Below are 26,870 nucleotides of genomic sequence, written 5' to 3'. Positions count from 1 at the left end.
TGACAGTTTGGTTTCTGGAGTAAGGGCGCCCTCTAGTGCATCTTTGATAAAGAGAAAGTGATGAAATATTGTCCAGTATCTCACACACAAATACAATATTTGTAAGGACAAAAACAACATTTTCTTCAACCCATACCTGCGTCTTTGTTGAACACGGATAGCACTCTAAATATGAAGGCACTAAAAGTAGCAGCAAAGTATCCTCTCCAGTAGTTTCTCACAGCAAAGTATGTGGATGTTACCTCTATACTGAAGAGCACACCTGGCGGAGAAAGAAAAGAAAGTAATCAAGAGGCAGGAAGTGAAAACAATGCACTAATCCACAGCTGAAGAAACGAACATGCAAACAACCCTAATATTTCCTGTGAAATGGCTTTTTTTAAATCAAAGATCTTGAACAGAACCCAGAGACTGACTGGTGAAATATACAAATATCTAATGCAGAGATATGGCTATCTTACATGCATTCTGGGGGGACAGGAGTAAAAAAAGCTGTGTACCTCCAAGTGGGGTACCAAAGCAGCAGCCCACTCCAACCGCACAGCCCACTGTCAGGATGTCTGTATAACAGTATGGATTCTACTGATCCAGAGAGGAGGAAGAGACAGGATTGACACAATAGAAAAACAACATATAGATGGAATGGAAGGAATATCTCACGCAGTACATCTTAAGCATTCGTAAAAATTGAATGTAAAGGAAAAATGTTTCCTGACATCAGCTTACCTGATAAACTCCTGAAAAGAAGGACATGAACCTGCTGAGAACTGCAGCACAGATACTGGCAATGTGGACAAACGGGCCCTGAGTGGAGGAGGAAAGCAGGAATATTAAATTATGTCATAATGCAGTACAGATACAACAGAACATCTCACATGCTGTTTCAATGGGCTAAAAAATAAATAAAAAATTGGTTAATTAATCTGTGTAAAATATGAATGGAGAAGTTTTATCTGAGTTCACCCACCTCTTTGCCTACAGGCATCCCACTGCCCAGTGCAGCAGTCAGGCCAATGACTTTAGCAACAAAGGCCTTGAGAGTTAAGTATTCTTTTAGCACCACACCTCTCAGGATGGTCTTTAACTCTGGGATGCCAGAACCTGACATAGAAGGTGAAACAGAGGGTATTTAGGAAGGAAAGGGGGACAAAGAGGTTCAAATTACAGAACAATTAAAACCACTGTAGAGCTCATGTACAGCATGATTTAAGCATGATAAAAAAAAATAGCTCACAGTATATAAGTAATCACTTGATGTGATGTGAGATAACGTGAAAAACATTCTTTTGTATTCTCGTGAAGCTGAGATAGGTAATCATGCACCCTGATCAGCTGAGATCAATAAATGATTGTGTTAATTGGTTGGTTTATGGTTGGAGTGAAAACCTGCAGACTCTCAGCCCCCCTGTGACACAGGGATGCCAAACCAATTTGTAGAATTCAGATGGTAATCCCCTGACTTCCCGAGAGAGTTACCAAAGTCTTTGGTCTTCAAGTCTTCAATATCCCTCTTTAAATCCCCTTGCAGACCAAATTTGAAATGTAGATTGCCTAATATCGATAGTAGATAGTCGATAGTAGGGCTATGCTAAATGAAAATATATATCGTGTGACAATAGAAAAACGTCTGTTGTTTCACATTAATCTCTATTGTTGATTTTGTTGTGTCACAAATCTAACTCTTTATGGCAATATTTTTGTCATTTGACAGGCAGGAGGCAGGAAATCTGCGTAAAGGCAACACAAACAAAGAGGAGGAGGAGAGTGAACGACAGGAGAAGGACTCTGACCACCTAAGACAAAATGAGGAGCTCGTACCTAAAACAGGGGCTACGTCTGTCGCATTGACGTGTTTTAGGTATGAAAAGACCAGAAAACGTACTTTGCATTGATGCCACAGAGTGGTCGCCGCAACTGACTCAAACACCCATAAACTTTACCTTTTACCACCTACTCAAGAATAACGTCAGTACGGAGTCTACACATGACACAAAAGTAAATCACTCTTATACATCAATATTTTGTTACATGCTTAATTGAAAATTTGCTAAAGGTTCAAAATAAAAGTAGTAAAATAATCATATATGTCAGTACATTTTATTTGTCGAGTACATAATTCAAAATAAGAAATAAGCCTTTCCATGTGGTCGTGTACTATAAACTAGTCACTGAACGTACAGAACATAGAGATAGCAGATTGTTGCACATCACACAGCCTTAGTCGATAACTTAATTTACTTAAAGTAATACCTCTGAGACATTCTAACAGAGACTAAAGGCAGATGAGCACAGAGCAGCATGAGAACATAGGCATGAGGGGGAAAGGGGGGTACAGACCGATAGCTTGAGGAGCGACCAGGTGACAGAAGAGGGAGGAGAAGAGGATGAAGATCAGGGGATATGAAACCCAGGCCAGGTACTGCAGGGGGATATTCCCCTTCAGCTCCCCATGAATCCATTTATAGGCTGAAGGAGCGAGGGAGGGAAGGGGAAAGAAAAAGACACAAGGTAGAAGAAACAAGGGAAACGGTAAAGCAAAAGAAGAAAGAAAAAGAAGAAATGACTAGCAGGAAGTTCAGGAGAAAGTAAGAAAATAGACAAAAAGAAAAAGGGAGAAAGGAAGATGGAAGCAGGAGACGGAAGGTAAAGGCTTCTGTAATGCACCGGGTTCTGTAGCCCTACCTTGCAGGCTCTTTGCGCTGGCATAGTCCATCGTCCAGCTGACCAGTGCCATTGTGATGCCCAGCAGAACAAGAAAGATCCAGTCTTCTCCCAGCCTAGTTACAAGGAATCGCTGGACCCGTGCTATACAGTCTGACAAAACCAAACACCACAAAAGCGCTTAAAAAAAAAAGAGTAAAAAAAGCATCTATTTACCTACTTTTTGGTCTTTCCTCAGGATTACTAACCTCTACACTTGGAGAAGGAGCGTCTCTTGTTTGTAGAGGTATGGTTGGGTTCATCCATTTGCTCATCAGCGGCCTCTGTCTCCATGTTGGACTGACGCCTGTTCCTTTGTCTGCTGTGATAGCCGTGCTGATGTCCGTGTCGACTGTGGAATCCATTTTGACCGTGGCCACGGCGGCCATGTCGAGGCCTCCCATGGCTGCGAGGATGGTTGCCATGTTTCTTGATCTGTCTCTCTGTCAGCAGGCGTGTGGCCTCCCGTCTGCCAGAGCCTCCCTGATGCTCTTGGTACTCCCCATAGAGCTGTCAATCAATCAGTAAATCAATCCATTAACCAATTGGCACAGAAACCCGAGAATGAATCATATGAATGCATTCATTCATTTAGACGTAAACATGTACAGGTAGTTCCTGAGTAAGTGAGAATGTGGAGTGTGATAGTACTCTTCTTTTGGCATCCTGGCAGAGAAGAGTCCATTTTAAAAATAGACAGGACCACGTGTTGACCCAAACGGCTCTAATGGAAGCGGAAACATGGGCTCTGCCTCTAGATTTATCACCTCTGGACAGACTCCATGAAAACTGCCTGGGACATCTGGGGAAGATATTAATTCACATCTCTCTCTCTCTCTCTGTCTCTCTCTCTGTCTGTCTCGCTTTCTTTCCCTCACCAGCGCAAATATCTCTTTTAGTAGGATATGTGGAGAAGACCCTCTTGCATTTGATTCATCAAACACAAGATATCCTACATACTTCCAACAAAAGCCTCATAACATATCACATGTTTTCTTATAATAAAAACATAGCATACAACCCCTTACATATTACAGTGTGCAGGTATGAAACTAACTAGAGTGCACTTTAGCTTTGGATGAGTCAGGTGGATGAGTGTGGGAGCGATATTATACAGTCACTCTTACAACTGATAACTGCTGTGCACGATTTGTTGGTGTAGTTTGGAAACACGGGGGAATGAAACGGACATGTTTCATGTTGGGGGTGCTATTATTGGTATTTAAAGAATAAAAGACATACATTTTAGGAAGAAAATAATAATAATACACACACACACACACACACACACACACACACACTAGTGAAAGTTGCTATTTGTTTTGTATTGTATTCATTAAATTAAATAATTCATAAAATAACACAGGATAGAGGTTATAACTGTTAAAAGTGGTGCCATGTTTTTATGGTGAAATGTTATGCAAATTATATTAAGTGCAAAGTCCTCTTGCCAACTACAGTAAAATGACTATACTTTGTAGGGACACCAGAGGTCACCAAAGTCATAAAGGTTCAAATCTGACAGTAAAAGGTGATATGTAGATTTCATATTTCATGTTAATTAATTTTATTACCATAAAATCAAATGTCAGTGCAGAACTATAAGCCTTCATTCTAATTTCCACTACTCAGAATCACAATTAATCACAAAGCATTTATTGATCCACACTACTGAAGCCACAAACATTCAATCAGGGCTCATGTATATTCTTGGTACATCAACAAGCAGACAATAGAACTCCAGGAACACAACTGGCAAGCTGGTAAGTTGTGTCCAGTGCTGACACTTTGGATGTCCGAGCAGTAACCTTTCAACAGCTTCTAATTTAGCAGGTTCATGGAATGACAGATTGATGGATGGATGTATGGATTTAGACACACACACACACACACACACACACACATTATGTACGCAAGGTGCTGGTGTGTGAGCAGAGATGCCATTCAATGAACAGTGAAACTTGAGCAGCATAATACACAATGTGCTGTAACTGAATGCCAACACACAACACAGACTCAAACAATAAAAGCCACAGATGTCTTGATTTAGAAGGCCATGCTCAAGTGTTTAATGTTGAATGTAACATGCAGCATACCCTGGCTGATCTAAGCAACAATATACTTAGGTAAGACTAAGGTTTTTTTTTTTATAAATTGAGATTAGACCCTTCAAAAAAAGACCCTCCATGAATCATAGATGTCCTGAAAGCTCATGTCCCACAGAGAGCACACACAAACGCACTGGAATGAGACAACTATCACCTTACAATAACATAATACCAGACAGACACATGATACACTGTCAACATCACACCTTGAGTAACCACACTGCACCAATTCTTCTTTAGACTCAAGAAAATGTTTCATTCACAGAAAAATGACTTTCTTGGCAACCGTATAACAAACATACAGACAAAAAAGTATACAGGGCCCTCATGCTGATACACATTGGCTTGCAGGGCAATTGGTTTTTAATCTGAAAGTTGATCTACAGTTCAAACGTGAGAACAAATCTATTTATCATAAATTACCTGTAATGATATGATCTTAAAGTCTGTGTGTGACAAAGAAATCTCAATTCAAAAGGTCCATTTACAAGCTAATCGCAACTTTACTACAATTCATGGTCAAGAATGAACTTCCATGCTCACAATTCTTTGTGTGTAATTACAATAGGTTATGCCTGTCACACATTTACACCAATCAGCCATAACATTATGACATTATGACATTAGTTTGGGCACGCTGGTGGTCATAATGTTATGCAGCCCCATATGCAACAGACTGTGATGTGTTCTGACCCCTTTCTGTCAGAACCAGCATTAACTGTTTCAGCAGTTTGAGCTACAGTAGCTCGTCTGTTGGATCTGACCACACGGGCCAGCCTTCACTCCCCACCTGCATCAATGAGCCTTGGCCGCCCATGACCCTGTCTCCAGTTCACAGCTTTTCCTTCCTTGGACCACTTTAGATAGACTGACCTCTGCAGACCGGGAACACCCCACAAGAGCTGCAGGTTTGGAGATGCTCTGACCATATAGCCATCACAATGTGGCCCTTGTCAAAGTCGCTCAGAACCTCACGCTGCCCATTTTTCCTGCTTCTAACACATCAACTTTGAGGACAAAATGTTCACTTGCTGCCTAATATATCCCCCCCCCCCCCCCCCCACTGACAGGAGCCATGATAACCAGATAATCAGTGTAATTCACTCCACCTGTCAGTGCTCACAGTGTTATGGCTGGTCGGTATATTTTTACCTTGCATACTTAAAAATGTACATGGGATTAATAAGAACTACTTCAATGAAAACAACACCTGCACTGTTTGCTAAATCCGCAATAAACAGAACAATTTGTTTCCACAAACCAAATAATAACTGTAGATCACTATCTAACTAGGCAACAGGCTACATTATCAAAGCAACATAAGACCAGGAGCAGTAGGGTTGCACACACTCGTAAGCAATGATCAAGAACAATCAATAGTAAATATTTGTTTGTGGGTTGTTGAGATAAGTAAAATGTGCCACAGTAATGAGTACAAATGCTATCTATAGAAATACAAGCTAAGTTGGAATCAGATATGTTTATTGCAACAAAGATATTATTGTCAACTAGCCACTGTAATGGAAGTGGCGACATAATAACTTCTCCAAAACCACATTAACTGAACATCTCTATCTGATTTGTATGTTTGGAAATACAATCAGCTGTCCACTACCATGCAACCCAGGACAGGAGGGCCCCCAACATGGCCACCACAGAGCATGTTATGTTGTTAGAAATCCATCCTTCCCACACTGTCCCCTCCATTACCTCTTTCCACTTCTCCTTCCTGTTTTTCCTCTTGACCAGTGAAACTCTACTCTGCACTAATCACTTGTACTCATTTACCTCCTTCCTTTCGTTGCCCCTCTGCTCTCCTTCCTTTCTTTCCCCCCTCTCTCTCTCTCTCTCTCTCTCTCTCTCTCTCTCTGCCGTTGAAACACTACTCGGGGCTAAATTTAGTACCGATGTGATCCAATATTCCTCATTACACTTCCCACACCTCTCTCCCTCTCTCTCACCATCAGTGTACCTTTCAATGCCTCATCATATTCCTCCGTTTCTATGTCTCTGTCCTTCCAGTTGTCTTTTAGTGCCTCAAGGACTCATGGAAAGGAAATATAAATGGATAAAACTACTAGCAACAGTCGAGTTCCCCAATAGTCCAGCTGACTGCATCTGCCAATTTACAGTTAAAGCTGCTGATTTACATATATTATACCTAGTGGAGGATCCAGTTCACTGCAGCAACCCCATGGAAGGATTCAGTACCTCACTCATGTACTCCTCTGCAGTCTTGATGTTTATCATTTGACATTTTAAATGCTTGTGCCAATACAAACGAGGTTATGAATTAACATAGAAGCATTTTTCAATACAATACGTTGAGAAATATAAAAAAAAGATTCTACAAAAACCGAAGCCTATAGTATATGTTCTGGCCATCACCTTATGCAAGTTATTTAATTAACTCAGAAAGGCTCGGTTATTTAAATAAAAAATAAAACCTGGAATTCTTTTTACAAAGAAAACACTGCTTTTACTGGATGCTAATTCAGTCGACATCAAATGCACCCTCTACCCGAAGAGACAAGATAAAATACAGACAAAAACCATAACCAAATACCTGCATCAGTAAACACATATATAAATCAAAGTGTGGGCCCGCCGTATAGCATGCAAATTATTATTATAAGCACCAAAGAACACACACACACACACACGTACAGATACATAGAGCCACTGTGACTGTGACACATATTACCCAACATGACAATCAGTGCCACCAGCTGTTTATCCTGATGAACTACCTCCTAATTTACACAACAGCAGTGGATGGAAACGCATATTCATTTGTATTTTCTTTTTTTCGTTGACCTGGCTACTGTTGTGATATCATAATTACAAACTGTCAACTGTCACTCTTGTACCAGCAGACAGTTAGCGATATTTATTGACGTCGTAGTGATGGTGACATGGTGATGATGCCTTTTCCAAACTGGATCATACCACATTGTGAGAACGAAATCCACTGAACGTCATTTGTCACTCTGATGTCCACATACCTACACTACGTACAGAACTACGTGTGTACAGCTGAATGTGAGTGCATGCCGTTATAAGCTGTCATTTGAAGTCAAACCTAATGCATATGAAGGTCTTCTAAAATAGAGAAGGGTTTAACTCCATACATTCTCTACATGGCTGCCGGCGCTCTGGCAACGTGCCCTGTGTTTGTATCACTCCGCCTTCTGCGATACAGTGGGGGGGGGGGGTGATAGTATCATTATTACTAGTAGTAGTGGTAGAAGTAGTAGCAGTAGTAGTAGTAGTAGTAGTAGTAGCAGAGAGTAGTAGTAGTAGGGGTGGGTAAAAATATCGATACGGCAATATATCGCGATACTTTGCCGCCCAATACAATATCGATTTTTCAACTCCAAAGACCGATTTTTTTAAAGAATAATGATTCATGTTCAGACGCTTTGTGAATACAGTACGACTTCCGTACCTCCACTCTGGTAGATGGCGCCAAAGAGCGACTCTGCTGTGCGGCGCATGTATTTCTGTATTAGAGAGAGTGGCTGAGGACTTTCCAAAATGTCTATCAAAATAACAACGCCTCCGCAGTTTAAAGCCGACGTTTGGAAGCACTTTGGCTTCCAAGTTAAAAAAGATCGTAAGAACAACGAGCTGGATAAAGATAATGTCGTTTGTAAGCCGTGTCTTGCTGCCGTTAAATATTGTGGGAACACAATGAACTTGCGAGTTTACCTAGCAAGACACCACGCCGAGATATTAATTTCAGCCGTCCCACTCGGGGCTCCTCAGAGTTCACCGAGCTAAATGGGGGGCACGTACGATTCGCAAAACAAAGATGGCTGCACCCATATTGGTCGTTTTAATGTCCTCTTACACACTTGTTTACATTGCTGCTTTAGTCCGGTCACCAATTTATGCATTGCACGGTGTTGCTGTGCGTGCAATGTAAAGTTTTGTTTGCTAAATAGGCTAATGTAGCTAACAGTAACACTAGACTGCCACTGCCCCTGGTGGCCCCTGGAGGCCCCTGGTGGCCCCTGGTGGCTTGAGAAAAACGCAACAGCACTTGTTGAAATTGAAATAGGCAAAAAATATTATTGAAATGTAAGACTTGCAATAACGGAATTACTTGAAATGTTAGTGTTTCTGTAGAAAAACATTATTATTTCACATTGAGCTTGTTTAGATGAGCCACAAGCAATAACAACACAGCTGCTGCACTGGTGTCCATGTTCTGGTAAATTAATAAAAGGAAATTAATAATTAATAAATTAATAAAATGGAGAGGCTGTTTTGAATGAAATAGCTTTGACTCAATTTGTCCTCAGATCAATATCATCTGATGTGCATATACAGGTACTTGTGTTTTCATCTCTATATATCGTGATATCGTGATACGTATCGTATCGTGACCAAAGTATCGTGATACGTATCGTATCGCGAGGTTCTTGCCAATACTCACCCCTTAGTAGTAGTAGTAGGTGTTTTTACTTATTTATTGTATTTTATGTATGTCAAAGGCAAACTATGCAGATTTTGTCAGTTGCTGTTAATAAAGCAGTGTGTCAGAGAAATAAATCATTATTTTCTGATTGTTACAGCAGTTACATTCTAAAGCACCTCCGCATAACAGACACACAGACCGCAGCTCTTTATACATTCACAGTCTCACATGCACCTCTCATCTCCACACTTTGTTTTAGGGTGGAGAACAGAGGGGAGAGACAGAGACAGCAATCTGCTCGCTACGTATTTCCAACCTCAGACCTCACACAACGCCCCAAAGGTTGAAGCCACAAATCATCACAAACAGCGGGAAAAAATTACAGCAAAAAAAGAAAAGAAAGGAAAACACAGGGAGAGGGCAAGGTCTCTGCAGATCCAGACACCCACACTTCTAGTAGGTCACTCATTAGTGTTGATTGAGAGGGATTGTTTGTGTGAGTCTAGCCTATATATTGCAGGGTTTTTTACCCAGTATGCCTTAAAGTTACAGTGTCAGATTTAACCACACACCGACACACAAACAGGCAAGTGCAGAGAGATGAGACACTTAAAATGACACAAAAACCAAATTAAATAAAGAGTGACATGACCCTCCTGTTTATAGCCCCACTCTCACGAGGGCCAGTGTAAACATAAGGGTTACCACAGCGCACATAGCCTTCAACAGTGCACTCACACACATACACAGGTTAGATGACTTTGCACTTCCTGGACTACCCTTAGGCATAAGGTTTCAACAACCACTAAATTCTATAGGTCACCATGATCACCAGCACACACATACCAGCAAATCAACACCACAGAGGCTCTGCTGTGTGGACTAGTCTCCGAGGATTTTAGTGTGGAATACAACTTTATTTCTGAATAGTTCACAACAAATTGAGTTTTTCGGGGTTTAAACATTGTTTGTGTATTTCTAAAATTATCTTTGCCAGATTGTGAAATGCAGAACTTTTCTTGAAGCTTCAAATATCAAAAAGATTTTGGTGGGAGGCAAAAAGAAACACATGGCTACAACATGAGGCTTTAAAGTATGGCATGGGACGATATGAAGCTCTCATGTCGTAATTATATTGGCCAAAATAATCGCAATACACACTATTATCACGATAATCATGAAAAAATATATTTATATATAAAACATATGGACTCACCTTACCATACATTTAGTTAAGAAACACATATACTTTCCATGTATCTCCCTGTTCTTTATTTTGGAATATATACTATTTCCACACATCCAGTTTAACAAGCCGAGCCTTCAGCCATGGTGACAGGCTTTGAATTTGGAATGACTGGACAGATGCAGGCTCCCCCTTGTCCCCGTGTTTAAAGTAAATCAGGAAATCAATAAAAGGCTGTATGCTGGCAAGCTAGTCAGTCAAGCCATGTGAGGATATTCATAAATTATGCCCATGCATGCTTATCATAATACCATAAATCAGAGTTTATATTGCGATAATATCATCGTCCAATCCCTAGTGCAAAGTGATCTGTGATTCTGATGTTAATGATTTTCTTTTGCCCCTTGGCTTTCCTCCGCCTGCAGTGTTTATAGAGGGGGTGGCTTGGTCGGTAACACACAGATGCAGTTAGGCTGTGGCTATTACTGTCAGTGAAAATATTTATTTATATAATTATAATCCTCTCTGGACATTGCCCCCAAAGCGAACCTCTCGTTCCAGAGGAGACTGTCCCCTACACATATCAACTGAGCTCCATTATTGTACATCTGTCCATGATATTTTAATTGTGTGAACAAATAAAGACTAAAGTAAAATATCCGTGACCCAATGATTTAGACTAAGGACATAAAGATCAAATTTGTATTTATCTTGGATTAAGCAAAAACATTTAGTTTCTGGCTGATCTGCAGCACGCTCCTGTTTCGCACTTTTTTCACTTTTTCTCTTCAATTTCTGTTTGTGGAAGCATATTCTGTAATCAGCACCAGAGGAACCTGTTTAATGTAAACTCTGTACTTACAACAAGGAATTATTTCAGGGGTATGGTATCACAAGTGTTTCTGTTTTTCAGAACATCTCAAAGCCATGATGAAAAAAATCCCCCAGATGTTCTGAGACACCACTCAGTCCGCTTGTTCCAATAACATGCATGTTACTACATGAATGGTGGAGATTAGCACCACTGCAAGTGCATGATCAGGTTTCCCCTCTGTGGAACACACATGGACAAGCACCCAACACAAACAAATGAACACACAATCACACACGCCGAGGTATTAACACAAAAGCACATGTGTAGAAATATGAATGCACAAATTCTGTAGATGGACACGGGTGTATATGCAAGGACACACACTTTCACACTTACAAACATGCAAACATACAGTGTTACACATATCACAAAAGTCCTTCCTACATGTGTTAAGACCAACCATGGCTTAAGAAACGAGGCGCAGAAAGGGTAGCAAACAGGTGGCCGGTCGGGAAAGAAGGAAAGACAAGCAAGACAGCAACAAAGTGTGTATGTGCGTGTGTTTGTGCGCGTGTATATGAGCATGAAAAGATCAGGGGTGAAGGAGGTGCACAGTATCTAAGCACCTGTTGCGTGACCATGTGCGTGACCCTGTTGTTATACATCAGCTAATTGGTCTTCACCATGTCTAGAACTCACACACACACACACACACACACACACACACACACACAACACACACACAGAGTACATGGCTCATTCACAGACACAATAAGTTAGACGGGCTCCATCCATGCACATGTAGCATGCACCACCAATACAGGTGCGTCATGCAAGAATGACACGAGTGAAATAAACTGCTGACACACAACTAAAATAAACACGACAGAGACAGGCTGACGGATACACAGATGGACACAGAAAGACAGAAGGAGCAACAGAGACAGAAGGAATAAGAAGAACAAGCGAGGGACACTGACCAGGGTTTGCTTGTATCTCAGAGCCTTCCTTTCCGACGCATCTGCGGCCATTGACACACTGTCACTGACCCAAAAATAAACCCACCCGCTCACCGTCTGTCTCAGCATTACCAGGACCGCGCTGGACGCCCAGCCAGGACACTCACACTCTCTCTCACACACACACACACACACACACACACACACACACACACACACACACACACACACACACTCACACACACACACACACACACACACACACACACACACACACACACACACGCACGCTACATTGCCACACAAGGATAGACATACACATGCATGGATCCCCATACAAACACATACACACACTCACACTCTCTCACACATATTCAGACATGGTGTAAACTAGATCCAGCTGGGGTTAACCCAACCCCCCCAGCCCCCCCAGCCTCCCCCCCCCCATACCCACTCCTGTGAAGTTAAGTCAGCTGTGAACTACAAAGACTAAATGCCAGAAATCTCAAAATGAATCTAAGTACTGTACCAAATAATTACTGCTCAACATCTAAAGAGACATGGGGGGCCCGGGTGGTGGAGGCCTGGGTCAGTCCATGGCTGGCTGCACTGCTTTTGACTTGACCTGGAGCTCCATCAAACACAGCCACACTGTTTGCATGTGAGGAGCCAGTGAGGAATCATTTCTTTGTTGTTGCACTAGCAACTCCTACTGGTTGTTCAGAGCACCTGTGTGGAAATGGGTGTGATCTGAGGGGCAGCGTAATCTTCGGTGTATGTTATTTACTGTCAGTGAAGCTCCTGCTGCCAGGTGAAAAGACGGGTGACTTTGTTCTTATCAGAGGAAACACATGGCAGTGTACACAGTTAACACGGTGTCCCTGTCAGAAAGCGCCAACTATACTCTCATCAAGTATACACAGCCGGCATTTCTACTGAAAGTCTCTTATTTCCCTGTATTTTTCCAGTTGGCCCGGCGTAAATTCCCCTCACAGAAAGAGATGGTATTCCTGGGCGTGTTGTCGGTTCATAGTTTATAGTTTAAACATGAAGCAATGGAAAACTTGATCATTAAGATTACTATGGATTCTGAAAATGGACAAATTTAAGCCACCAAACAGCAAGAGTTAAGTATTTCCTGCACTGTGAGGATTATTTAAACATTCTGGTAAACTAAGTAAGACAAAAAGCTTTCACACAATAAGAACCAAAATACAAAATCATATCCGAACATTGTGCACAAATCTCTGAAAAATGGGGAACACCATGTATATAGGATTTATCACATATGTATCTCTGTTTTTCTGCGATAAATCCTACGGAGGCTTAAACCAGAAAAGAAGTTAACATAACAATACAGTGAGGAGATCAAGACTGATTTAGCTAATGTTTCAAACCACAGCCATCACCACAGTTTCAGTGTCTTCCTAAAGGAAAACAGAACAGATAGCTAAAACACTGGCTGCTGTGATCATTAAATCAGTGGCCTTTGTATGATGGATTATATTTGTAACCACCAGCTCACTACACAAACGACGACACAAAAGCTGCAATTATATGAACCAGTGAAGCTTTAAATACATTCCTCTAGTGAAAACATGTTAGATCTAGATGGATAAAGACAAATATGGTGGCTATGGTGAAACCTGACCATAGTGCTATCAGCTATCACTAGTTTGACTTTTAAAAGGGAAGAGGGTGGAACCAGCAGGTGAAAAGTCATGATTATTCAACACCAGTACTGTACCTCTGAACACTGTTGCAACATTTCAACACAATAGCAGCTTCAGTACTTATTTACTTTATACTTTTTATCAGGAGGATCTAGAAAATAACCTTTAAAAAAAACTCTCTGAGCCAAGGATATAATATTATCTCTGTGTCTAAAACAGTTTTCTCAACATTTTACCCTTTGTTACTTCTAGTTCTCTTTCTAAGTTGCCTAAGTTGACACAAGAAAACAACTGTTTTATTTCTATACTATAGATTAAAGTGCATAAGTTTGTTTGGATGGAGGTTCTTTGGCTTTGATATTGCACCTCGACCATCACGAGATACGACATAAAATGCATCATGGGTGCAAGTTGTTACCCCTCCACTTAGACTTAGTAAGTCTGTCAAGTTTACAGATACAGACAGCTGTCTGGAAACACGACACACATGCAAAGAAATATGAACAGTGACACACAAATACACAAATACCCAAATACAATACTGACTGCAAGGTGTGTGCAGGTGATAAGGGTGACAAGGAAAAAGTGTTAGAGGGGTGGGTGTGGCCAACCTGAGAGAGTGTGAGAGAGAGAAAGAGAGCGAGACAGAGAGAGAGAGGAGGAAAGACACGAGTGAGAAAACACACCGTGCTGGTGATAGCAAAACAGAAACAGAGACTCTAACGTCATCATTATCTTCACTGGAGATGTGTCTGCCTGTGGACATCACTATGTGCTGCAGATTGGTTATTAACACATGAAATCTGAGATGGTGGACTTGAGTTTGGCTTACAAGTCTACACTTATGTGGCTGGAAGGGACAGCAAACTACATGTTTTGGATACGAGACGCACACAGAGTTTGACAACTGAACAGTTCCCAGAGAGTTGTCCAGGTAAGGTGAAAAAGAAAACTCTCAGAGATCCCTCATTTGTGACGGGATTTCCACATTTCTGATATCAGGTTCCTACTGAAATTGTATATGACAACATGTGTTAGTAGTTGTCTGTGTCTACGCACTGTAATGTTATTTTGTATGTCTCCATGTGTATATGTAAGTGCTGTATGTGTTCTAGTGCAGTGTTTGTGTGTAAGAATAACTTTAAAAGATGTGGTATTATTGTTTGTGATCCTGACACATTTTACTGCTGTGTGTTTTGATGCACAGTTTTGTTTGTGTGTGCACATACTGTATGTCTGTGTGTCTTTAACAACATATTTTAGTTTCTGTGTTGTGAAATGGCCCAGTCTTTTGTTGTGCATGCAGATGTGTGTTGATGCAGGAGACTCATTGGTGCTTGTAAATGTGACTGACAACTATCCAGTCAAACAGGTTCAGTGGCATTCATCCTTTACACAGGATAAAGGAGAGTGTCAGTGTCTGTGTGTGTTTTATAATAAAAATGCTTACTACATACAAGCATGACCTCGTAAGGGTGTGTGTGTGTGTGTGTGTGTGTGTGTGTGTGTGTCACACAGAGAGTACACACTAATAAGATTTTTCCATGCTCTGTGAGGTGAGGATGACGCTGCATTATTAACACATAAAGTCACAAACACACTTGGTACCTGCACTGTACTGGTGTTGAGAATGAGTGTCTTCAGTCTGATGCTAACACCATTACATCACCACAGCCCGTGGTGTACATTACATGAGTTTGTGTTTGGTGTAACAGTTGTTTGGATGACAGAAAAGGACAAGGTAGGCATGAGAACAAATCCTGTTAAGCCTTGTTTGACTGACAACACAAAGCCACAAAGCAATTAGAAAAGTGAGGGACTAACGTGCATTAATGGCTATTTCATTCATTTAAAGTGATTTCAATAGAAGCTAAATTACCTAACTGTTCTTTAGTATGTCATTGTTAATAGCAGCAGTGACCAACTAACACGTAATTTTAAGTACAAGTAAAACATAAAATCATTAACTTGTCATTCTAACTGTGCACTAATGATTCAATCTGAAACAGTGGAGTGTTATTGTGAAATAACAAGCTCAAAAATCAATATTGAAGAAAGCTTTGGACCTAGTTAGAGTTTATAGAGTTTACAAATGGTCTAAAATTGATATTGCTCTTAAAAGAAGTGAGCTAACTGATTCGAATGAGTAGGCGTCTGTGATTGAACAATGTTTGTTTTATGACATAAGAGATGATGAACTGATAACATTTACACATTTAATACTGGTTCATTATCTGTTAGTGCAACCTCATTTCTCTTTCTTCATTACACTTCACTCTATATTAGGACTATCAGAGTACTTGGTGAGTGCTAGGATAATAGTGACTGACAGTGGGAGGCTACCAGCAGCGAACAAACATGGTTGTGAAAGGCCTGAGTTTCAGGGAAGCAATGCCTGGATTCTGCCAGATCGACCGACACCTCACTCTTGGCTGCATTTGTTAAAGAAATTAGATGGGTAGGAGGAAAACAGTATACGTGCCTAGTGTACTCCCCAGTCCTAAATGGGTGTCCCTCTTTTTAACCACCTGATTTGAATGGGTGACTTCCATGTAAAATATGATTGTTTGAAAAGAGGCCTGGGAAGTTAAGTTCAAATATACATGATCAAATGTGATCAGAAGAAATTTGCATACAAGCTCACAGGTACAGAAACCCCCCCATTCTCACTTCCCTGCAACGTCAAGTTCTCCATCAGTTACGTTTATTTCACTTCCCTTAATATCATTGTGTTCTGCTTGGCAGTTACTGTCTTTCTTTTATATTGCCTTTTGTTGGTCAAGTTACAGTTTGAAAGCTGCTTATATAAGGATTTACACACATCGTGACAGTTTCAGGGGGTTTTCCTGCAAAGAGAATTGTCTAAAACCTGACCATGTAAGCAACAATCTAAAATATTTCAAGAGCCTTTTAGTTACATACATCACTGCAAACTGTATGCAATAGCTAAATCTACATCCAAGGGCCAAATTACTCCATGGTGACACTACTTGAAAATGGAAGTTAGCAGGATGATTGGCTCGTCTGGGGCATTCACATTATTATCAAGAAAAAGCAGAGAGAATAAAAGACAACTCCCTTTCAGCTGAATATGTCTGTAGTTACAATCTTGATAAATATCTTAAAGCTGCCCTTTTTTAATTAGTACAAATAATGAAGAGATGTTCTTACACTCTCTGAAGCTACTAGAACATTTAACTCACAAGCAATCTTACTAAACTATTAAACTATCAGCTATTTCCTAAAAAGAGGGGGTCATTGAACCAAAAATCACAATACACTGCATGGTAAAAACACACTACTAGTGTGCGACCTTTGAAAGAAATTATAGTTCTAGGGAAATGTTAGGATAAAATATATTGGGTATATCATCTGTGTGATTTGAGAAGTTTAATAGGCTGCTGAATGCCAGGTTATCCTTCCAAGGCTTTTATGGATTTTGGGTCACTGCTGAGCGATGGTAATGCTGATCTCTGCTCCTCTATTATCTATGTAACTGATACAACTGTGAACTATACACACAGAAAACAAGTCATGGAGCACTCCTTTTTATATTTGCTGTGCGAGCCCAGATAAGAAAAGGTCACCGTTTATATTTGCTATGCAAGTGTAGATAAAAGAAGGGCCATAGTAAATATTTACATGTTCAAAAATTTGATCACTTCTAGTCAACATCGAGGGCGTGTGTTCTCCTGTTTGCTGAACTTTACTGATAGCTCTTAAAGCACAGTTAAACTCGGAAGCAGCTACTACTGTACTGTATATAGAGTTATTAGAAAGGCAGATGCTGCATCACTCTATCTAAGCTTAGGGATTTAGGGTGGTTGCTGAGCAGAGGTAATGTTGATCCCTTCCTCCAGCTCATAGTAATGTTGATCCATCTGTGTTCCTCTCTTCCTCTCCAGCATGTCATCCAACTCCACAGCCGATAATCTGTGTGCACCAGACGACACCCTCTGTAGTAAGGACACAACTGCCACTTTTCATCCGTCTCTTTCTTATCATCACCATCTCATACACTTTCTTGCTTCCTCTCACGCCTCTCAGCTCCCTTTCCCTTTGCTTCTCTTCATGTCCTCTGCTTTCTCTTCTGGCTCAATACTTCAAATATATATGATATCCTATATAGTTTGACACTTTTCTCTCTCTTTCCCCAGTCTATGTTGCTTTCCCTAATGTCTCTATCTACCATTTTGCTGCTACTTTATCCTTTTGGCACATTATGGCCACTATTATGGATTTTTGCCTTTCTTTTTTACCTTTTTTCTTCCTTTAATGTTAGCACCTTCATATCAGCCTCTTTTCTTTACCTCTACTTTGACAACCAGGGCCCAAAATGAATACCCACCAAGCTCCAAAGGTGAGTAAAATTTAGGTTGTGCGAAAAAATAAATTGATTACAATGTAGTATTAAGTTTATATGTGTACCAGCAGACTAATGTGACCTCACCACACCTACAGTGACAAGAGCAAATCAAATCAAAGCAGCTATTTGCGCTTTCTACACAATGTCTGTCTGCCGGAAGAAACATCCTAGTTCACATTATTAGAGATGTGGCTACACATTCCCAGCATACTAACAAGAAAACATGAAGAGGAAGAGAAAAGTCACTGAGGTTGCATTTTTGTGAGAGGTGGCATCTGAACGGCACAAGATCACGGCTAAAATACGAAGCTCCAAAGGCCGGTGACAGAAAGTTAATTTTTGGGCCCTGTTTAAAACTCTCTCCTGCCATCAGGCTGAACTGCTGCCAGGGTTCCTTTCCTAATCTTATATGTTAACTGGTGAATTAAATAAATAACCATCATGCTTCTCTTTTGATTGGGAGACATTTTCATCTTGCCACTTTGATTTTCTGGCTTTTGCTTTTCGACTTTGCTTATTTATCTTCTTATTCATCTCCTTTTTCAAGTAAATACCAGCAGCTAGCTCATTTTGGCTGTAAACCTAATACACCAGGGGACAAACTGTGAATATATCTGCTGAGGTCATGCTGACATGAGACCTACAGCTACATGATTTGTCCTGGTAACCAATCAGCAAACAGGGAGTATGATCCAAAGCCTTTAAGATGATACCAAATAAATAAACGTATTAAATCTAACCACGTCTTGGTATTTAACCACCTTAAAGTATATCATTATTTCCATTCAGTTAACTATGAAACTCTCAGCAACCGTCTACAATGATGTTGCAACATCCAGCCTCCAGATAATGTCAAATACTGGAGCTCCATGTGATGTGTGATTACACAATCGGAGTAATAACTGCTGACTCACAGATACTGCTGGGAAGTATTTGTGATCATGTCGTTAATTATTTATTATCTATATTAGTTATTATTAATTATAAGTCTGACTTATAATTGTGTCACTTCAAGCATGAAGCAGCCAGGAACCATAAATACATGAAAAATGACATTTGCCTATATGTAATTCGTTATAATCACTTAAAATATTAGCTTAAACAAACCGTCAGAGGGTTAGTTTAAGCTTAAACTAAAGAATGGCTCAGTTGGTTCTGGAAGTGAATTTCCCATTCATTCAATCCACTGACACTTCAGAAATCCTTATGTAAAGAGTTATAAGCCTGGAAGTCTAAGTCAACCAACAACAAAATGAAATGTGACCATAAAACATTTGATTCAGAACAAAAAAGAAAATGGAGGGAAAAAAGGCAAAGGTACAAACTTGAGTGTGTAATTATTTTAAAAGTGAACCAGCTACTCAATTCATAAACCATTGAAAATGATATCTTTACAACGACTTCGTACCAAACAGTAGCACACTTCTTCTTGAATTTAACTTGTCATTATTATTGTGTTAATATTGTTAATAGTGTTGTAATATTCTGTAGTTTGTGTTGTGTGTGTGTGTGTGTGTGTGTGTGTGTGTGTGTGTGTGATTAGCGTGACTCATATAGTTTCATGTGGACTCATGTTAGCCTACTAGCCAGCCTGCAGAACCCACCACAACCTGTATGTCTTGTCTTTCATACTAGCCCTGACTGGCCTCACAAACACTGACTTGTAGTGATTCTCAAAAACAAAAACCCACAGCCTGTCGGAAAGGGAAATCAGGGTTGCTCTGCGATAAACGTAACATTAACGATCATAGAGTTCAGTGGTAGTAGCGTCCTATAGCAGTAGCTCACTAGCTGAATCAGTTAAAATTAAAAAATTCAATACCTTTTGTTCCCAATCTCACACTGTGGTTTCTCCTTGATGGTTACATCATTAGGGTCCCTGATTCAGAATATGAATGGGATTATTTACTTCACTGTTGAGCTCTATTGAGTTCAAGCTTAAACCAAGGCTTCAATGACAAGAAATGATTTATGATATTCTACAAATCCCTCACCACACCTAAGAATGTACCACAACCAGAACACGTTTACACAGACCAGTGGCTTTAGATACCAGTTTCTTCTTTCTAACAATGTTGGATTTACCTCAGGATTTCAACAACAGGAGGTGTGTAAGGATGATTGATGTGATTGCACACAGCATTGTAGTAATTCTATGTAAGGAGTTGGTCTACGCCCAGAGTATTGTATTAAAAGTGAGTAAAGGGTCAATATGGAGGATAGACATATTGAGAAATGATAAAATGAAACACATAAATAAATGAAAGCAATAAAAAGAATAAATACAAAATTATTCAGGGAACTCAGTGAAGGAATTAAAGTGAACATAATCTAATAATGGGTACTTGTGCAATTAGGGAAATATTTATGCATTTCCTGCTTAATAGCATGCAAACAAACTGTTTCAGTAGTGTGGAAACTCTCAGGCACAGCTACCAAAAACATGGTTCAGTGGCTCAACAGGGAAAGGCATGTTTTCCACCAATCAGCGCCATCTCAATCTTTTGTTCTCAGAATGTTAATGCATGACTCATCGTATCATGTGCAATTCCAGCCTAATTGAAATATGTCGACAATGCAGCAACAATACAGCAGGACAGACGTTGTTTCATTGTCAGTCAAGTAAGGCAGAAGCAGTGAGTAATGCAGTAATGTGACGATGACGAACAATTATGATAAACGCTGTCCACAGTATTAAAGACCTAGCTATGTGTCCAGATATATGATTAGGCTACAACTGAATAGACAGTATGGATTTCTTGCCTGATATCAAACAGAATTTTATACCGTTATACTCCATTTTAAATTCAGTGGAGCAGGTGAATTAATTCCTGCAGTTCTCCAGTTTTTGACTAGAAACTGATCATTTCATTACTGACATACCTGAGGGATTATAAAATCAATCTGATTTAAAAGTGAATTTTTCTATTTTTTTGTTACTTGTAGCACTGAAATAAAGAGAATATAAAAATGCAGAGTGAGGGTATTGATAGTTGCACTTAAATACTGACATGCTTTTTTAAATTGCAGCGTCATATATATCAACTTATCAACACTGCTGTAAAAGGAGGATGATGTAATGTCACGATAGAACATCTTGTCAACACTTGAGAGGTGCAACCTTTTTAACAGCCAGCAGCGTCATCCTGTCAAAGAGCACTGAAACCGAACCTGTACAACCTTACGCACGGCGTAATTCTGAATGTTTGTATTTAACTCTTTAATCCCTACTTTAGGGATGCACCTAACTGGTATCGGATCCGATACTGTGCCCACGTACTGATACTTATAATCATAAAACTACTGCGATTGCACCCGATACCACTTTATGGCAGCGCAACGTTACCCGACCTCTCATTAGTTGAGCAGGTCGGTGGAGGAGAAGCAATGTCTGCCATTTGGAGATATTTAAGCAACTTTTACAAAATAACAGAACATTAGTGGCATTTAATTTGTTACCGTCAGAAAGTGCGGAATATCTGATTAGAGTAAAAAATGTTTCCAAAGTAATTGTTAGAACTGTAATGGTATTATTATTAAGTACTCACATCAGTACTCAGCATTAGCAAATACCCAAATGTAAATACTTGCACTTTGGTCTGTAAAGTGGTATCGATGCATTCCTAAAATGCATGCAAACAATTCACAAGAGGCTTGAGAACTGTGGCATCTCTGTCCTAACTTAAGTGAAAGAAGCTGTGACATTCCTGCTGTGTGATGGTCTTCCTTATGGGACCAACTTTGCATACAAATAACCTGGTACTATACCCTCTTGAAATGCGTTGGCTCCTCTAGGACCTGACATTTACCCATTTTTTAACTTCTTTTTTTCCTCTCTCAGTTGTAAGAGAGCATGAACAGGCGGTGATCATCGTCCCTACACTGCTCCTCCTGGCCACCCTGGTCACCTTACTGGCCCTGTGCCTAATGAGGTATTGTCCTGAACGGAAGCAGAAACGGATCACAGCCCCTCAACGCTACCACAGCTCATCGCACAGACACAAACAAAGGCACAGCCACAGACTTCACCTACAAGGCATTGATGGTGAGCAAGCATGCATAACTCACTGTCCATTTTTCTTTTATATTATTCTCATTATATGTTTCATTGTTACTCAATTTTACAAACACCTACTGATATGGATTCATAATTCTGCTCTGTATCTATCTCCCTCTCAACAGCACCCCCAGGGATAAACCCACTGGAACACGAAGAGCTGCCAATGTCAGTTCAACAGGTGCAGCAGAACGTCAGGCCAACTCAGCTGGCTGCAGTACCACAGATGTCCACCGAGAGGCATAATGGAGCTTTTAGCCAGGTCACTGCTCTACCACTGTCCTTCTCCATCAAGCCTAATGACTCAGTCAGCCTCTACAGAGCCCGCATGGACAACAGGGATGTCATCCTGAGGGTGCTGAAAGGTAAAATGAGCTGTACAAAGCCAAATCTCAAACACAGAAACTTCTCAGCAACCCTGAGAGATACAGGGAACAAATAGAAGTCTTAATATATCTCAAAATATGCAGCAGTACAGTAACTGTGTAAATATAAGGTACTCAGTGAAATTTCCATGGTTAAATAAAAGTAAAAATGTATTTCTGTTATCTAACCTCTTCCTCAGAAACAGCAAACAGCAGTGACAAGCAGCACTTTTTGGGTTTCGCTTCCTTCATGTCAGGACTGGGGCCACACCCTTTCATACCTGCGCTGCTGGGAGTGGTTTCAGTTCAGTGGCCCCCGATGATGGTTGTGGAGGAGCTGCAGCACAGAGACCTGTTGGGGTTCCTGTGGAGATGTCGACAGGTACAGTAATCTATTAACTACCAAAACAAAGACAGACTATTCAGAGTTTCAGAGATAGGTTTCCACTAGTTTACATCACACACTGCAGGTTAAATGCTCAACGGGAACACGTGAAGTGTCTTAAACCTGCATGTAAAGGCCAGCAGGACAGCTCCATTGGCTGCAATAAAAACTGATACCATGCACTCTAATGGAAAAACGAGGGACATCTCAGTTTTCTAATGAGTTTATGGTCTAAATCACTAGTTTCAAGTCTTCTTCCAAACACTATGACGTTCATTTAGTAAATTATGGTTCAATTTAGAGTAAAATAGACGATAAAACGGCCAATGCTTTGGGCGTGGCTACCTTATGATTGAGGTCACTCTCAGTGAGGTACAGTATGTTCACCTACTAGCCTGACACAATGGTATAGAAGCTGAGTATGAACACAACAGAGAGAGCTACAGTATATCAGATAACATAAAAGACAGGTCTGGTACTCTGACTCAGAAGGCTACCATCCAACCATGAGGAGAAAACATTCACACTTTTTCCCTTTTCTTTCTTCTGCTCTCTCACTGAAGGATAACTCGGGTTCGGAGGCTTCATGTGACATGACTGAGAAGAGGGTCTTCACCATGGCAGGACAAGTGGCTTCTGCTCTGGTTGGTTAAACTGCTGTCTGTGTGTCCTTATATGTATCTGTCAGTCTCTCTCACTGCTTCACAGACCAATATAATGTATTTGTGGGAAAACCTCATTCTGTCTCTCTGCTTATCTCCCAGTCTGTATCCTAATGTGATATTATTGGGTGGCAGGCAAAAGTCTCTCAGTTTATTTCTGTCCATCTCTCACTTTTCCCCAGACGTCTCAGTTTTTTAGAGCAGTACTTAACAGAACCATCACTCTTCAAATTAAGGTTATATGGGAATTCTGCAAAAAAGTGTGAATACAGTATAAACCAAAGTTAAGTCTGGTTGATGTTTATATTTTGTAGATTTTGTATTCTGTATTGTCCTTGTGAAGTTGAATTGTTCTACTGCTCCAGGCCCTAAACAGTATGTCTGCATTTCCAGCATCCCTCTTATTGCTCTGTCTTTATCTGAACATCTTCAAGGAGTACCTGCACAGTCAGCGCTGCATCCATGGCAACGTGGCAGCTCACAGCGTCCTGGTTGGCAGAGATCTGACAGCGAAGCTGTGGGGATTGGGCTCGGCGTACCGCAGGAGAACTCAGCCCCATTCACCGGGGGCAATAGAGGACATGGAGATGAGGAAGTGGCAGGCACCTGAAGTGCTGAGCAGGAGAGCAGTCAGTCAGAGCAGTGATGTGTGAGTGTCCAGGTCCTCTGTGAGAATATTAAATAATGCAATGAAGATGACTGAATATAAAGCACGTTATTGAAGTGTCAAATGACATGATATGTTCTTCTCTTAACTCTTCTTCTGACAGATGGTCCTTTGGTATCCTGCTCTATGAAATGGTCTCACTGGGTAGGTGTTTGGAAATTCTAGACATCCCTCCAAGAGACGTTGTTTATTTAATGAACCATAGAATTGGACAAGATAATAACAATAATAATAATAACAATAAGTAAATAATATAATAAACAGCAAAGAATAAATCTCCCTTTGAGAGATAATAAAAAGTACACTATGTGGTGAATAGTTAAATCCCATTATTAAAATTCATACAACAGATCCCCTCCAGACGTGTATTATTACTTATACAAACAGTCAGCTTGAAACAATAATGTGTGTCTGGTGTATAACTTCCACATCAAAGTTTTCCTGCTGGATAATGAGCGATGAGAAACTTTCCACTTTCAGCTGATGAATGTGAAAACATAATTTTAGCGTCGAACTCTTCACATACATCAATCTGTAGAGTGAAGCTCAAATATCCAAGTGTAGGAACAAGAAGAAAAACACATTTTCGAGTGGAGGTGGAACTTTAAGTACTTCAATCTAACATAGTATACTCCCATGTTTACAGGTGACCCACCGTTTGCTCAGATCATGGCGACTGAACTTCTGCAATATCTACAAAGAGGAAAGCATCTGAAACGGCCGCCCACCTGCTCCAACTCACTGTAAGAAGAACAGCAGAACACTGTTAATATCAGTGGTGTGCACGGGTCTCCATCAGCCTCTAAACTAAAAAACATGTCAAGTCAGTTTTATTTTATCTCTGCAATTAGTCGATTAGTCAATTAGTTGTCAACTATTAAAGGTCCAGTGTATAGCATTTAGGAGGATCTATAGTGTCTAGTCAATAGTATAGATCTATGATTTCATGGTTCTATTTTTTGTTCATAATATATTTCTTCCTCCTCCTAAAGACCTCAGTGGGTCATACTTATGTACTTAAAAACACCTGCCCATTATAAGATATCACCAGGCTTGGTGGAGTAATGGATTACATGTAGCTGAGTTATGAAATCACGATACAGAAAAATCTACTTTAATCCATTACAGTTACAGAAAACAATCAGAGTACAGTTATATCTAGTAAAAAAAGAAGGATTATAATTTTAAAATACTGCTAAAAATCTTTACATTTTTATTAAAGTTTACATTTTTGTCTTATAGAATTAACTTGCATCAGTATTTCTTTTTGATTATCATTTTCTCTTGTTTGTTTTTTTTTACATAATTTGGTGTTGAAAGTAGTGGAAAGTAATCAAATGACTTTACTTTCATATTTAGATACTTGTATTAGGTTAATGACTACATGTTTTTCACAAGTAATTAATAATTGGCTGAACAGGAATATAAAATATAACTTAGCCCGTAAATGTAGCTTAATTAAAAGTTATTAGTTGAAGTTAAAAAACTTAACTGGAACTCTTACTTTTGTTTCATTTTTGTTAAAATTAAGCCAAGACAAATATCAAAAGTTTGCCCTAAACATAACTTCCTATTTCAAACAAAACTGTCACATAAATTCAGATAAACTAACAGATATCTAAGGGTCAACAGAGAGCCAAATTCCAACGGCTGATAACAATGGCGGCACGTTACACATAAAGGACAGGTCGGTAAAATGTTGTAAAACCTATGTTTCTACACAAGGTAGAGATAATAAATATATAAATATATATTCGTTGGCTTTCAGTTTTACAGTGTTTTTTTTCTCCCAAGGTACTCCATCATCAAATCCTGCTGCCACTGGAACCCCGAACAACGTCTGTCAATGTCGGAGCTAATTAGGAAACTCAGGGCGGGAGAGCAATCAGCCAATGGGAGGACAGTTCTCAGAGTGCCGGAACCACTGGACATCGAGAAATACCTGAGGGAGGCGGGATATGGAGAGGCCTACAACTATGCGGTGCTCTGATTGGCTGAGAGAGGCCATCAGTCAGGACTACGTTGACGCTACTGTTGCACATCATAATTGTGTTTGTTTATAGTTTTATACTTGTTTGTACTATTGGGACACTTACAATGCATCATAAAGCACACTAACTTTATATGTTTAAAGATTAATATATGGATTGTAAATATTTCTATATCTGTAAACTATAAAAGAAAGGAAAACAATGTATGTTTTTAACTGCAACCAATATGTTACAGAGCGAAGGGACCATAACACTGCACTAGAGCTGCTTCATTTCCATCACTTTTTGTTTGGAACCAGCTTGAACTGCAGGTTTTTGCATCATTACACATTTTGCATAATGTCATGTATTCATATGTAAACTGAACAACCTCTTGCATGATTATTTGTCATCAAATGACTATAATAAAACACAGCTCCAAGCTGGAAACAGAGTTTGATAGGCTCCTGAAATTAATGTTAATTACCAGATTTTGTCTATTTCTGTTTGAAATCAAGATTCTTAATTGATAAAT

At 40.0% G+C, this 26,870-nt stretch overlaps 2 protein-coding genes across 5 annotated transcripts in view; one reads left to right on the top strand and one right to left on the bottom strand.

The window, feature by feature from the left end:
* LOC127357424 (chloride channel protein 1-like) overlaps positions 1–12,536 on the bottom strand; it is a 36,932-nt gene extending 24,396 nt beyond the window's left edge. Inside the window, exons 1-8 of the mRNA XM_051389636.1 lie at positions 12,212–12,536; positions 2,910–3,210; positions 2,683–2,814; positions 2,338–2,466; positions 968–1,101; positions 727–804; positions 501–579; positions 137–262 (exon numbers count right to left, since the gene is read on the bottom strand). Of these exons, the coding sequence (XP_051245596.1) occupies positions 137–262; positions 501–579; positions 727–804; positions 968–1,101; positions 2,338–2,466; positions 2,683–2,814; positions 2,910–3,210; positions 12,212–12,526 (1,294 nt within the window). The 5' untranslated portion in view covers positions 12,527–12,536. The remainder of the gene's footprint in view (positions 1–136; positions 263–500; positions 580–726; positions 805–967; positions 1,102–2,337; positions 2,467–2,682; positions 2,815–2,909; positions 3,211–12,211) is intronic.
* A 1,967-nt stretch (positions 12,537–14,503) lies between these two features.
* styk1a (serine/threonine/tyrosine kinase 1a) lies at positions 14,504–26,789 on the top strand. Of its 4 annotated transcripts, none has more exons than XM_051389657.1 (10): positions 14,504–14,797; positions 17,769–17,824; positions 22,071–22,274; positions 22,412–22,651; positions 22,852–23,033; positions 23,600–23,680; positions 24,133–24,347; positions 24,469–24,509; positions 25,012–25,108; positions 26,160–26,789. In XM_051389657.1, the coding sequence occupies exons 2-10, from the start codon at positions 17,770–17,772 to the stop codon at positions 26,353–26,355; spliced, it is 1,311 nt and encodes a 436-aa protein (XP_051245617.1). In that variant the 5' UTR covers positions 14,504–14,797; position 17,769; the 3' UTR covers positions 26,356–26,789. The 4 variants fall into 4 exon arrangements, with proteins under 4 accessions (XP_051245617.1, XP_051245619.1, XP_051245618.1 ...); XM_051389658.1 differs by lacking the exon at positions 14,504–14,797 and adding an exon at positions 15,453–15,604; XM_051389659.1 differs by lacking the exon at positions 17,769–17,824.
* The last annotated feature ends 81 nt before the right edge of the window (positions 26,790–26,870 follow it).

The sequence above is a fragment of the Dicentrarchus labrax genome, unplaced genomic scaffold, assembly GCF_905237075.1.
Source record: "Dicentrarchus labrax unplaced genomic scaffold, dlabrax2021, whole genome shotgun sequence".
Taxonomy (NCBI): domain Eukaryota; kingdom Metazoa; phylum Chordata; class Actinopteri; family Moronidae; genus Dicentrarchus; species Dicentrarchus labrax.
This window is presented reverse-complemented; position numbering and strand designations above follow the sequence as displayed.

Bases quoted from the DNA above. Each gene is read 5' to 3' on its own strand.
- styk1a (XM_051389656.1), top strand. From the start codon at position 18,139: ATGTTAGCACCTTCATATCAGCCTCTTTTCTTTACCTCTACTTTGACA. The intron at 22,652-22,851 runs GTAAAATGAGCT...CCTCTTCCTCAG, and splicing joins CATCCTGAGGGTGCTGAAAG to AAACAGCAAACAGCAGTGAC. The intron at 23,034-23,599 runs GTACAGTAATCT...CTCTCACTGAAG, and splicing joins TCCTGTGGAGATGTCGACAG to GATAACTCGGGTTCGGAGGC.